At 45.0% G+C, this 14,230-nt stretch overlaps 1 protein-coding gene across 1 annotated transcript in view; it reads left to right on the top strand.

Annotated features, from left to right (window-relative positions):
* The window catches only part of slit1a (slit homolog 1a (Drosophila)), an 89,234-nt gene that overhangs the window by 72,401 nt on the left and 2,603 nt on the right, over positions 1-14,230 (top strand). Inside the window, exons 16-34 of the mRNA XM_030772238.1 lie at positions 457-601; positions 709-783; positions 866-1,009; positions 1,144-1,287; positions 1,597-1,763; positions 2,175-2,307; positions 4,053-4,121; positions 4,262-4,333; positions 4,426-4,497; positions 7,944-8,015; positions 9,238-9,401; positions 9,564-9,688; positions 9,803-9,900; positions 10,864-11,003; positions 11,145-11,238; positions 11,473-11,610; positions 11,886-12,114; positions 12,602-12,732; positions 12,922-13,112. Coding sequence (XP_030628098.1) covers positions 457-601; positions 709-783; positions 866-1,009; positions 1,144-1,287; positions 1,597-1,763; positions 2,175-2,307; positions 4,053-4,121; positions 4,262-4,333; positions 4,426-4,497; positions 7,944-8,015; positions 9,238-9,401; positions 9,564-9,688; positions 9,803-9,900; positions 10,864-11,003; positions 11,145-11,238; positions 11,473-11,610; positions 11,886-12,114; positions 12,602-12,732; positions 12,922-13,112 — 2,403 coding nt within the window. The remainder of the gene's footprint in view (positions 1-456; positions 602-708; positions 784-865; positions 1,010-1,143; positions 1,288-1,596; positions 1,764-2,174; positions 2,308-4,052; positions 4,122-4,261; positions 4,334-4,425; positions 4,498-7,943; positions 8,016-9,237; positions 9,402-9,563; positions 9,689-9,802; positions 9,901-10,863; positions 11,004-11,144; positions 11,239-11,472; positions 11,611-11,885; positions 12,115-12,601; positions 12,733-12,921; positions 13,113-14,230) is intronic.

Here is a 14,230-nt window from a genome sequence, read left to right as displayed (position 1 = left end):
TCTGAGTGTCCCCCGCCGCTCTCCTGTTTTTTAAGGACAGTAATCCCCCCCCCCTTCTATATGCCTCTCCAAACAGACTAACTGTTCCCCTGCGCTCTACACACTCTCGTCTTAGTAGTTTGTTCCCATGTATCCAAATTTATCTGACATTCTGGTCCGTCATCCACCTGTTTGTTCCAAACTACTGATACTTTACATGGTAACATCATTTCTAAAGTTTTTTTTTTTTTTTTTTTATAAAGTCTTAATGTGAATCTTATTCTGCTGTGGGGGACACTTACTACTCTACAGATGAATTCAGACATACCGATCAGTGAAAAACGCAGAACCCAGTCAGTTTGGTCTTGTTGATAATGGTGATCTGGTCTTTATGGATGACAATTGCACGTTGACTGGATCAGTAAGTGACAAATGGTAATTACTGTAATGCTCATGCTATGTGTCTGTTTTCTACAGGTACTGAGGACACCCGGTTTAATAATGAATGTAACAATGATCCAGTCTGCCCACCCAAATGCCGCTGTGAATACAACGTCGTGGACTGTTCCAATCTACGCCTCACCAAGATCCCCGATCACATCCCAGCCTCCACCACCGAGCTGTAAGTGACCCACCTGCAAGGACACGTCAGAGCATAGCCCCAGCCTGTCCATTTCATGGCCTTGTGCTTCATTATTATGTCTGTTTTCCACTCTTTCCCTATCAAAGCCGCCTCAACAATAATGAGATTACCACTTTGGAGGCCACTGGAGTGTTCAAGACACTTACACAGCTGAAGAAAATGTAAGTGCTTAACTGTGTGCTGCAGTACACCTGCTATAGATTACAGACAAACCACCTCTGACTATGTAATTCCCCTTCACAGAAACCTCAGCAATAATAAGATATCAGAGATTGAGGATGGGGTGTTTGAGGGAGCCTCTTCAGTCAATGAGCTGCATCTGACAGCCAATCAGCTGGACACTGTGCGCAGCGGCATGTTCAGAGGCCTGGAGGGCCTAAGAATGCTGTGAGTCTAAAAATCATTACGTTTTAAACGTGACATTTGCACCCCGTCTTTTAACAATTACCGACATCCATCCGATGATTTGTAACTATCGCCGTCACGCACACACGATCATTTACCTTTGTCTGTTCTTCCAGAATGCTCCGGAACAACCGCATCAGCTGCATTCACAACAACAGTTTTACAGGTTTGCACAACGTGCGTCTGCTGTCGCTCTATGACAACCAGCTCACCACCATCACACCAGGAGCCTTTGACACATTGCAGACCCTCTCCACTCTGTAAGCCCCAATATACTCCTTTCTCTCCTCACTCTTTTATTATTTTTTTAAAGATTTGGCCAGTTTTATGTCCGATGTACCACAAAAGCTTATACCCAGTGACTGATTGTTAGATGGGACTGTTAGACAGAGCTTGTCTTTTTGACAGATTTTAACTTTTTCCCCCTCCTCTCTGGTGATTTAATGTCATGCAAATCAGGTCAAGGGAAAGCTGAAACCAGGTTTGATTTCTGTGTCGAGAAAAACACAGAGGTTACTCAAAAGCAAAAAAAAGAAAAATGTTTTGTCCTAATTCTTTTTCCATGGCAGGAACCTGCTGGCCAACTCCTTCAACTGTGACTGCCGGCTGGCATGGCTGGGAGATTGGCTTCGGAGCCGGAAGATTGTCACTGGGAATCCGCGTTGCCAGCGGCCGGCCTTCCTGAAGGAGATTCCTCTACAGGACGTGGCTTTGCCGGATTTCCGCTGTGAAGAAGGTAAAATGTTCACATCATGCTCCACTGAACATTGAAATTTTCTTTTCTTTTTTTTAAAATCCCTATTTTACTCAAGGAAAACATGATAAACAGCTGAATCTTCAGCTGTACCTTTTGACCTGTGGGTGTTTCAGTCAATAAACATATTAACAGTCGTATTGATGTGTTAGTTGTATTGCACGGTGAAGGTGTATATTTTTTCAGAATGAAAAAAACCCCTTTGTTTGCCCTGCTTTGCTGTGGATCAGTATTACTTTACACTGTACTGACTGTTCTTGCTCTGTGCCTTCCTATGCTACCGCTGCTTTACCCAGCCATTTGTCTGTTTCCCCCTTCCTGCTACTCTCTCTCTCTCTCTTTCACACACAGACACAAACACATTTACTTTTATGTATTGTCTTTCTGGAGCAGGCCAAGAGGATGCCAGCTGTGTGCCACGCCCTCAGTGCCCGAGTGAGTGTACTTGCCTGGAAACTGTTGTCCGCTGTAGCAACAAGCACCTGCGCTCCCTGCCCAAGGGAATCCCACGCAACGTCACCGAACTGTGAGTGTGAGCCAGGGAATGTGCCACGTGGGATTCAGACCTGCTTATGTTACACCAAATACTGCACTCTGCAGTGCCACAGTAACAATTTACATGTACATTCAAGCAGACAGAGGAAATAACTACCGTCTTTCTTTTCATTTTGAGAGTTCCGACTCCGCAAAACCATAAACACACTTGGTTCAGTGTTACAATTTACAATTTACAATTTACAATTTAGTTATTTGGCAGACGCTTTTTACCAAAGCGACTTACAATCAGTGTTTGTCGACCCCCCCCCCCCTTTTTTTTTTTGCTCTAAGCACTAGGCTGAGAACAAATAAATACCCTTCCTTCTTCTTCAGAAGGAGAATCTCCATGGAGCTGGAGATGATGTCACCTCCTTAGCTGACAGCCAGGAGAGTCAGGGTGTTTGGGCACGGTCTGCATTTACTGCCCTGTAAAAGTACATTCTAATCAGTGGGTTTAAGAGGGGAGGGGGCTGTGTGAGATGAAACATTTCCTCTGCACACACATACTGACATGTCAGGTACAAACATATATTTAGGGTGACTCAGTGGTGCTGTCCTCACCACAGGTTTCTCCAGGCACACACACACACACACACACTCACACACACACAAACACACACACACACACACACACACACACACACACACACACTCACACTCACACACACACACACAAACACACACACACTGCATCTCCCTCAGGGCAGACTGGCCTTTCATTGGTCCTGCAGGTGCTCTTGCTGAACTCAGTACTGTGTATTTAGGTGTGCCGTGCCATTCTGCACTTTCCTCTGCATTGTCGGAGTGCCTGGTACCGAAACACCATCATTACCCCCTAAAGGCCGAGCCTCACTCCACCCCCACCCCTACCTTCCTCCTGCCAACCCAAAACCCCCAGGCCTTCTGCAGAACAATGGGCTCTGCCGTGGGTGGGAAGCTGGCCCTGGGGAGAGTAGGAGTGAAGGGGTCAACCGTTTCAATTTATCCCCTCCCCACAACATGTCAAAACCCCACCCTAGGCTTCCATTGTCTCTGCTGGAAAAGATGAGAATGTGGGAGGGGCCAGGAGAGGGGAGGGGCAGGTGACCTCACACCAGGAGACAGGAGCTGAGGTCGTCCTGTTTGGATGGGAGCACGACAGTCCCCCTTAACACATCACGCACACGCGCACGCACACACACACACACACACACACATACATACACATACATACATGCATGCATGCATAAACAGTTCACACACGCACACACACACATACACACGTGCACGAACACTTATGTCCATACACATGTCCGTGCGAGACAAAAGCAAGCCATGTACGTTCATGTATGGCCTTGTTATTAGCCCAGTGCATGGGGGTATGTCACTGGAGTGATTTCACTGAGGGTGGAGTTGTTCAGGGCACTGAGGGTGGGGTTGTTCAGGACATTGAGGGTGGAGTTGTTAAGGGCACTGTGGCAGTCTTTGGCCTGACCCTCTGAGCTTTTGTCAAGCACAGGACCCTGTTTATGAGCCCTAACCACGGAACCGTGGTATGTCACACACACACACATACTCACTGATCTCACACCCCTGCTGGTTGGATGTCCTTTGAGAAGGAGCTAAAGGGTAGAGGAGGAATTCTACAGCGCAGGCCTTTGTGTCAGATGGACTTCTGGGGGCGGCTTTGGACAGTCCAATAATGAAGAGTTGTGTGAATGCACGCGGCCTTTAACTGTGAATGCCTCTCCACAGGTACCTGGATGGTAACCAGTTCAGCATGGTGCCAAAAGAGCTCTCTACATTCAAGTACCTTCAGCTTGTGTGAGTTTTTCTTTTTTCATTTATCAGGCTTTCTCTTTTCCCTGACTACAGAGATATTTTATTTTGATGTGGAGTGTCTGCTTTCCAAATGCTTTTGTTCTTCTTCGTGATGTAATTGTGTTTTTACTTATCTTTTTCAGGGACCTGAGCAACAACAAAATCAACACTTTGACCAATTCCTCTTTTGCCAACATGAGCCAACTGACAACCCTGTGAGTCTTTATTTTCTTTTCCCTCACTTACCAACCTTGCTGACTGATTAAAAAGAAAAAAATTGGAGCCATTGTTGTGTCCCTCTCTCTAGGATCCTGAGCTACAACTCCCTGCGCTGCATCCCCAGCCTGGCGTTTGGAGGACTGCGTTCACTCCGTTTGCTGTATGTGTGCTTTATCTCCCTCTCCCACTCAGAACCTTCATCTCCACATTAATCCCACACAAATTCATTTAGGCTTAGCTCACAGGGTGCTGGTTTGCCAGAGCATAGACGCTACTGAATGTTCCATAGATGTCCTTCAAATCAGTCCTCTCACTCAGGCTGACTGCAGTGTGTGCGTGTGCACGTGCGTGTATGTGTGCATGTGCGTGCGTGCGTGTGCGTATGTGTATGTATGTGCACATGTGTGTGTGTGTGTGTGTGTGTGTGTGTCTGTGTGTGCGCACCACACCTGTGTGTGTGTATTTTACTCTGTGAAGCCAGAGTTCATGACTTAGTGAGTGTTGCTTGTGTTAGTTTGCGTTGTGCAGTAGCAGCAGAAGAAAACTCCCCGTACTGAGAGAGGTCAGAGCGGACTGCTCTTCAGAAACAGTTCAGCAGATGCCAAGAATCTCAGAGTAGCTCTAGAGGAGCTGGATGGGCTTAAATCATAAAGGAGCAAACACTGCCGAGTGTTGGCGATGACTGACGCGTCTCTGCCTCAACGTGATGGACCTGCGTTGTCCCCCCCCTCCCCTGTACCCCGTGCCCCCCTCGCCCACTAACAGAGAAAGAATGTGTAACACAGGGGCCGAAACAAATGTGAATTCACTTACATGTAACTCAGGCACACAGCATTGTTAGGAAGAGGAAACGTGGAAAAGGATGCCAAATTGCGTTTTGGAGACTCCCTGCTTTTTTTTGTGAGAGCACAGGAAAGCGAAAAGCCATCTGTCCCAGAGTGCTGATCTGGATGGGGAGAAACAGACACAGTGTGGCAGATGGGACAGTGTGTTTCTGAGGATGAGTCTTGTCAGGAAATGCAAAAGGACACGTTTTACCCACTGTCGTTTTAGCACACGAGGAAGGAGCAGTAGGCTCTTGACGTGTGGTCTACCAGACACGTTTTTTTTTTTTGGGTTTTTTTTTTAACAGCCTGAAACAAAGCTTATGTACCTCTGTTTTTAGTGGCACAACGTCTCTGAAATCCGACGTTCATTAGTAAATAGTATTTTTCTGGTTGGACCTTGCAGCTTTGATCTTAATGAGTGTGCATCAGCACACGGTGCAGTTCTCTCTGCACTTCCTCAGTGACGCGCTGTATAAGTCTGGCCCATTTGTAACTTATCCACATTTTATAAGACAGATCTCCAGGCCTGCCACGCCCCTTTCTGTCTGGACCACCCTATTGTCTCCATTCCCACTTAACTTTAACAGGAGCTAGCCCACCACTTCAACCCCCAACCCCCCAAAAAAGAAACTTTGATCTCTTTACTACTGGTCTGATATCCATCAAAGCTTTTCTATAAAATGTCAAATAGTGCCACATTTTTTTCCTCTGGAAAAAAGAAAAGAAAAAAGGCACTCATATGAGACGACTCGACAATGAGCCAATTTAACAGTTCGGTTTTAACTCTCAAAAGGGTCGAAGTTCAAAGTTGGCAGTATGAAATGCTGAAAGATTTAAGCCCCCCTTCACTGAAAAAAACACACATACAAAGACTTAGGTGCAAAAATCCATAATAAACCATCACCTTTGGCTTGCTTTATGGGATCAATGAAAGCAGGAAAATAATTAACCCAGGCAGCTTCAAACAGGTCTGAGGTTTTTGTCTGGAATGGATGTGGTTTTGATTTGGTATTAATATGCTGCTAATTGGCCTTTTGGGTATGGGGTGTGAATGTAGCACTCTTTCTAGAATATGCAGAGGCAGCGGCTGGGTGTGGCCTGTTGGAGAGTGGTATGAGACAGATCGGAGATAGAATAAGTGAGAGAGAGAGACAGAGAGAGAAAGCAGAAAAAGAAGAAGTGAAAGAAGAAGTAGAAAGAAAGAGACAGAATGGGTTTACGAAGAGAGCCAGGATCATCTTTCACTCTGGAGACTCCTTGGCTCCTGGCTTTCCAAACTCCTCCAACTGCTGGTTCACAGCCAGCGGCCAGGGCGTCCACTCAGGGCCTGCTGCAATGCAGCGCTGAGATGGGCATGTAGGAGAGCAGAGAGGGCTCTACAGTTTGGTCTCCAGCCTTTTTGGTGCACGTGGTAATGACCTGACAGATTAAGCCATCCATATTGTTTTACAGCCATTAAGCCCCTCCAACTTGCCACCTAATCTCTCTGCTGAGAGATGAGGAAGGAAGTGGCTGCAGCAGAGGACCGTGTGTGTCTCTTTCCCTCTCTCTCTCTGTCTTTCTCTCTCTCTCTGTCTCTCTCCCTCCCTCACTCTTTCAGACCTCTCCACAGTAACCTAACACCGAGACCCACTGAAATTCCGCAGGAGTATGCTGCCAAGTCTGCAGTGCTAAAATAGATAGCCAGAAAACCCCAGCATAACACAAGCAACAGGTGTCGAACAAAACAGAAAGAATCCAAAGAGAAGAAACAACATTTCTGTACTTTGGATACTTTTAGAAACAGCAGAAGTGTTCAGTAAGTGTTCAGGAGAATGCTGAAGGAAGTCATCGCCTTGATTGGCTCTCGTGTGGCTGATGACGTTAGACACATGAGAGAGCTACTGGTTGATGAATTAAAGTGATTCTCACTCAACAGCCACACTGCTCTCACATAAACAGGAGGGATTAAAAAAAGATTCATTTTCATACCTCAGCTGGGGAAACCACAGCGCAGAGACCAGGCCACATACAAAGAGATCAGAACAAACTATTGCTTAAAACATGGAAAAGTAAGAGAGAGAGAGTGAAAGAGAGAGAGAGAGAGTGTGTGTACAAACACAATGCCTGCTTGAATGCATTTCTTACCCACACCAGAATGTCAGTGTAGTGTGATCCTAAATATTCCCATGAAGGAGATATTCAGTGGTTACATCTGTAGCCTGTGCTCACAGCTGTAGGAATCCTCCTCACTTCCCCTGCCTGTTGTCTTCCATGGGACAAACAGACTAAGCTCAGCCCCAGACTGCAATGAATATGTACTAACTGTAGGGTAACAATTGTACATTTTCCATGAAAAAAAATACATTTGCCCCAGTACTACAGATCTGAAAGGGTTTGAGAGGTTTCAGTATGGTATGAACATAGATGTTTTTTATTATCATGCTGTCAGTGATACAGATCTTTGTGACCTTTGGATGAAAGATGACAAAGAAAGAGATTTTGGACATGTGTGATCGTTCGGACATTTTAAATACCCATTTAAACACCACAACTCATTTAATGGTGCCCTAAATGAGCAGGATAGAAACGAAGGAAGCATAGAACTAAAACTAACTCGCCTCATTGGACAAGACCTCTGAACCCTTTTATGACACAATTTTTTGTGAGTACACAAACATATTAAGCACAGGGTTGAGCTGGTATGGTGCTGACCATGATGAAATCCTTGTTAGATACTGCAGCAGGAGTGAAATCCCAGTGGCTGATGATTCCTCTCTCTTCTCTGTGTGTCTCTAAGGTCTCTGCATGGTAACGACATCTCAGAGCTGCCTGACGGGATCTTCAGTGATGTGGTGTCTCTGTCACACCTGTGAGTACATACATATACACATGTATCGTACATATACACATGTATGATACACACACATTGACAGACAGCCCGTACACACCTGCTTTTTAAAAGCCCTCAGGAACACTCACAAAACAGACTTCCCTGTCAAAAGTATAACCATGCCACTGCACACACACACACACACACACACACACACACACACACATGCTCACATAAAGTAGCTCCCTATTGTTATCCATTCCCTCTGTGCTCCTGCCACCCACTCTGTTCTGTGTGCCCTGGGTGAAAACACAGAGTACAGGCCAAAGCAGAGCTCAGCACACACAGTTTTAACTCTCTGTGGCCTTACAGATTCTACCCTGGGTCCAGGCACACTGTGGTCTGTGGTTTCTGTATGCAGGACTGGCCACTCTCTCTTTTCTCTGCGCAGCATCTCCCAAACACATTTAGAAATGTTTGTTTAGAGTGCAACTCATATTGTGATCTGCGGTGTGAGGGAACACTGTTCTCTGTGTGTAGTTTCTCAGTGCCATAAGACACGGGTCCGTGTGAATGTGTGTGTGTGTATGTGTATGTGTGTGTGTGTTTGCTCAGTGCCATAAGACACACAGTCCATGTCATGCCAGCCTCCCAAAGCTTCCAGATCAATGTTCCACTCAGTGACCAAGATCTGTGAGGCTTTTTCCACGGCAGCCATCGATCCATACTCAAGTGCTTTTCATGTTTGTAGATGTCAGATATTGGATTGGTTTTGAAAGATGAGCTTATTTTCTTTTTTTCTTTTTTTTTCCCCAAGTAATGGAACAAAATTGATTCAGTGAAACAACTGTTCTTTGCTGGACTTGTTAAGTGGACTTTTCACTGCTGTCTTTACATAGAGTGAAGTAATGACATTTCTCTTCCCCACATATTTTAATTTCATGCTTTAGTGAATATGAACAGCATTGTTAATTGATTAAATAAGAAGAGCATGGACTGTCTAACTAAGTTAGAAATTGTAAGCCATTTCCTGTGAATGCTTTCAATTTGTCAAATCTACAGTGCCATCTATTGGTCACATTAAGTATGGCATTTGTTAGACCACAATGAAATTTGCAGTGAAATTTAAGTTTGAGTTGTTTTTTGTTGTTTTTAGAGTTCAGTGAAAAATCATTTGTCGTATTAGCTGTAAATGTGATAGAAATGTTGTAAATGAATTTAATTCTTGTTTAAAGTGAAGTCTGTGTGTGTCTGTTTGCAGTGCCATTGGGGCAAATCCTCTGTACTGTGACTGTCGTCTGCGCTGGCTCTCTGACTGGGTTAAGACCGGTTATAAAGAGCCTGGCATCGCCCGCTGTGCTGGCCCGCTGGGCATGGAGGGCAAACTGTTACTCACCACACCAGCCAAAAAGTTCGAATGCCAAGGTGTGACATACCTCATAGTGTCAGTGGTTGATAAATTAAAAAAAGAAAGATTTATTAATCTATAGTTGAGTCAACAGCTGCAAAATGGTTTACTTTTCTAGATAAGGACTTAGCCAAATATATACATAATGTTTATGTGTGTGTGTGTGTGTGTGTGTGCAGGTGACGTAGACCCTACTGTCCTGGCCAAATGTAACCCGTGCCTGTCCAGTCCCTGTCTGAACCAGGGCAGCTGCCGGACAGACCCGACAGAGATGTATAAGTGCAGTTGTGCTGAGGGATTCAAGGTAAGCACTGCCATAAATAAAACTGGAGACAGCACATTTGTCCACAAATATCTGTCTGGGTTATCCGTCTGCCAGTGGCTGTTGTAATAACACACTTTTAAAATGTTATTTCAGGGCAAGAATTGTGAAACTGCACTCAATGTCTGTGTCAGTAACCCTTGCGCTAACGGGGGAACCTGCCAAGTCAGTGAGGAGGATGATGACGCCTTCAGGTGAGATTGGGTATTGCACTTTCAGAGCCCGCAAACTTATTTTAAGAAAACCTGAGCCAAAGGTGTCTAAATGGGCACAGAACGTAAATTTGGGGGTGTTGCACTGAATGAGCGAGGGAGAGCCAGTCCCATAGAAAACGTTCAGAGGACATTTAGAATCGGCTGCACCAAATGTTGCTGCAGAATTTTTTTTAATTGCTCCCTTATCTGCCTATTTCTGCAGTGGTCTGGCAGCCTGTCCAGGGTGTTCCCTGCCTTTCACCTAATGAATGCTAGGATAGGCTCTAGCAACCCCCATGACCCTGATTAGGATAGGCGGTTTAGATAATGAATGAATGGAACTGCCTTTTTTTGTGTGTGTTTGGCAATAAATTTGTTTTTGTTTTTTTGTTCATCAATAAATCAGATTTACTGACAAAAACAAATGCAAACTAAAATCCATGCCCTTACTTGGGTGAGGTGGTTCAGAAAGGCAACCGGCACACTGGTACAGGTTGCCAAGCAACAGCAAAAACAAAACAGGAGCACACATTTCTAACACTTGTATAGTCTTGTCACAAATGCCTCAGACATTCAAATTAGTTCCTACTAATCAATAGGTTACAGCTTAAAAACATGCTTACCTTTGACAAAGAATGCTGGATAAGACCAGCAGGGCTGTATGGAAACAAGAGAGGTCAAGGGAGGGCATGCTGCGAAGAATTTATCCAACTACAAATATTGAAAGAGCGTTTCCTGTTCCACAGATGTCACACTTTTTCATGGGTGTATTTTACTCTTGTAAGGTATGATGTGAGGTCAAATAGAGTAATAGTATGAAAGCAATGTTTGCCTTGGCCAGGACTGGCTATTCAAAGCACAACTGTTCAAAAATACACCTTACGACTCCTCAAACATCAGCATTAAGAGGAGCCAGCTGAATGAGGAGAAGTTGTTTACAGAACTGTCCTGCCTCCTCCACAGCTGCTCCTGTCCGCTCGGCTTTGAGGGGTCAACCTGTGAGGTCAACATCAATGACTGTGAGGACCATGACTGTGAGAATGGCGCCACCTGTGTAGATGGAGTGAATAACTACACCTGTCAATGTGCTCCTTACTACACCGGTACAGCACACACTGCACTGCAGCCAACCAGCTCAGGGATCCCCAGGCATACTCTTCTCTTACTGAGTCAGGCTGTTTGTTTCTGTTGGACCTGGACTCAGCTCTCTCTTTCTCTCTTTCTGTGTGTGTGTGTGCTTTTAGGAGAACTGTGTGAAGAAATGGAGGATGTTTGTGCTCCCGGGCGAAACCCCTGCCAGCACCAGTCCACATGTCTGATCACCTCCACTGGTCCCAAGTAAGCACACCTCAACACCTCCTCCTTATGAACCTCCCAGCCTGTATTTTACAGTAATGACACATCTGCAAATATGGAGCAAAAGCCTTGACCACAGGCTGCCTCCTACATGTCTTTTCCATATGCTAAAAATATATATCTGTACATCCATTCAAACTTTTAGCTGATATCATTCTGATATGAATTCTGTTTTTATATTAAGAGCCTCCTTTATTCTCTCTCTCTCTGTGTTAGATGTGTGTGTGCGCCTGGTTATGTGGGAGACGACTGCAGCATAGATTATGATGACTGTAAGGATCATAAATGCCAGAATGACGCTGAGTGTGTGGACGAGGTGAACAGCTACTCCTGCACCTGCACAAATGGCTACAGGTAAGAGTGAGCCTCAGGTGTGCCGTCTGCCCTGCTCACACAGCTATACACAACCAATGGTTCGGTCTCAGAACAGTCAGAATAGTCTGACCTGGACAGGTTTATGCTTTACATGATAAGCCAATCAGAGAGAGACTGACTAACACGCAGTGCTAATTCTGTGTAACTACCCCTGTTCACAGTCTCCCATCCTCAGACAGTCCAGCGGAGCAAACATAGTAGTGCCTACGCCTTTGGTGTAGTCTGATTGGATGGTGTTTTTCTTCTGTCTGCAGTGGGCAGTTGTGTGAGGTCCCTCCAGCGCCCCACTCTCTCTGTGACCTGGCGGACTGTCAGAATGATGCCCCGTGTGTGGAGAGAGGCGGTCGGGCACTGTGCCAGTGTCTGCCCGGCTTTGGCGGGCCGCGCTGCGAAAAACTAGTTAGCGTAAATTTTGTGGACAGAGACTCGTACCTGCTTTTAAGTGACCTGAAGAATTGGCCTCAAGCCAATATCACACTCCAGGTATCTACAAACACTCCAACACTGGCTCCAACCAATACTCATAACAGACTCAATGAAAATAGCCTTACTTTTGTCACACCAGATTTTAAACCCTCTCCACATTGTACTGTGATGAATTAAAAGCAAGAAAGCCACTCAAAAAAGGTCAAGATTGTGGATTAAAAGTCAGATTTATTCGGTAAAAACAATTGCAAAAGGTAGTTCAGAAAGGCAAATGTCACACCACTACTGGTTGCCAAGCAACAGCAAAAACAAAACAGGAGCATATACTCATAAGACCTGCACAGTCTTGTCACACAGGGCCAGAGTAGCAAGAAATGCTCAAACTAATTCTTGTTAATTAATAAGTCACAGTTTAAAAATGTGTTTGCCTTTGACCAAGAATGCTGCATAGGGACATTCTAGTTGCCAGAAGTGCTGATGTAGCAATGTTCTCAGTTGGTCACACTCGCTGAATAAAATCCTCTCTGTCTGTCTCTGTTCCCAGGTGTCCACTGCTGAAGACAATGGCATTCTTCTGTACAACGGAGACAATGACCACATTGCTGTAGAACTCTACCAAGGTCATGTCAAGGTCAGCTATGACCCTGGCAGCCAACCTGGGCATGCCATCTACAGGTGAGCAGTGGAACAAAAAACAGAAGCTTAATACATGTGAAAGGGGATTTCAGTGGTAAAATTCGCAGAGTCACTTTTAAGTTTGAAAAGTTAAAGAGGCCACAGGTTAATTTCTCTCTCTCTCTCTCTCTCTCTCTCTCTCTCTCTCTCCATCTCTCTGTGTCTTTGTGTTTATCTCTTTATGTGCAGTACTGAGACCATTAACGATGGTCAGTTTCACACTGTGGAGCTGGTGACATTCGATCAGATGGTGAACCTGTCCATCGACGGTGGCCTCCCGACCACCATGGACAGTTTTGGGATCGCGCGGCCCCTGAACGGAGAGGCTCCGCTTTACGTGGGGGGTAGGGGCCCACCGCAGATACCTACCTCCACCGCAGGCACTCTTAATTACACTACTGTCAATCACTCCCCCAACCTTCGCTCTGTTACACCACAAACCACCCCAACCCCGGTCCATCTCCCCTGACTGTGTTTGCTAGAGTTCCCTTCAGAACTGGGCCTCCCTGAACACAAGGGCTGTTCCCCAGCTGATCACTCTAAAGTTTCCAATATCAGTTCCTAACAGATACAGTCTTCAAGTTAAAATGTGTTTTTCATTTATTTATGTATTTATTTATTTATGTTCTGTGCAATTGTTTGTGTCTTTGACTGCTCTGTTTCTAATTTTGTTTGTTTGTATGTTTTTTTGGGGTTTTTTTTATTTTGGTTTAGCCTCTCCTGAGATCATGCTGCAGGGTTTTTTCAAGTAGGGTTCTGGAAGGTCTGAAGTCCTGGTGGCGTTTTCAGCCTCATATCATAATTAGAGGCTGATTTTTGATCTGGGAAACAGGCATATACACTCACCAACCAATCAGTGACCATAACGTTCCGGTTGATATGAAAACCAGAAGATCTCTCACCCTCCAAAAACTTGGATTTTGCAATCCCAGTGCCTCTGCATTTCCTTAAAATAATCTTGGCTAAGTGGAGCTTTTAAGGCATGAACCTCAAAGATGATGAACCTGGTGATTTCAGGAGTGGCTGCTGTCTGTGTGGTTCCGTGTGCTTCTGTGTGGGTTTGTGCGGTTCTGTGTGGTTTGGTGCAGTGAGGTTTTGTTGCACTGTGCTGTGCTGTGCTGTGCTGTGTTCACTGATGCTTGTCCAAATGCATGAACTGCTTTGCATACCCCCAATCCCTCCTTCTTTTTATCTGAATTTTAAAGATGCTTTGCTCCACATAATTTAACTCAGTATTTGGTTGAGTTATTACAACATGAAGTACCCTTAGGGCTTTAACAAGCACTACTATTCAGATTATTCAGGTTTCTACAGTAACTGCTCAACCCTTTTTGCACTGCCACAGTAGTAGCCTACCATGCACACAATATAAACATGTCTCACAAACTCTCTAAAGTAACCTAAGGTCAGTTTCTGTTGGCATAAATGAATATTTTTCAAAATGATTTAAAATATTCTGATTTGCAGGATAAGCCAGACATGCTTTAAACAGTCTCCA

This window comes from Chanos chanos, chromosome 4 (genome assembly GCF_902362185.1).
Source record: "Chanos chanos chromosome 4, fChaCha1.1, whole genome shotgun sequence".
In the NCBI taxonomy this organism is placed as follows: domain Eukaryota; kingdom Metazoa; phylum Chordata; class Actinopteri; order Gonorynchiformes; family Chanidae; genus Chanos; species Chanos chanos.
The sequence above is the reverse complement of the archived record's forward strand: the minus strand, read 5'-3'. Positions and strand labels throughout refer to the sequence as shown.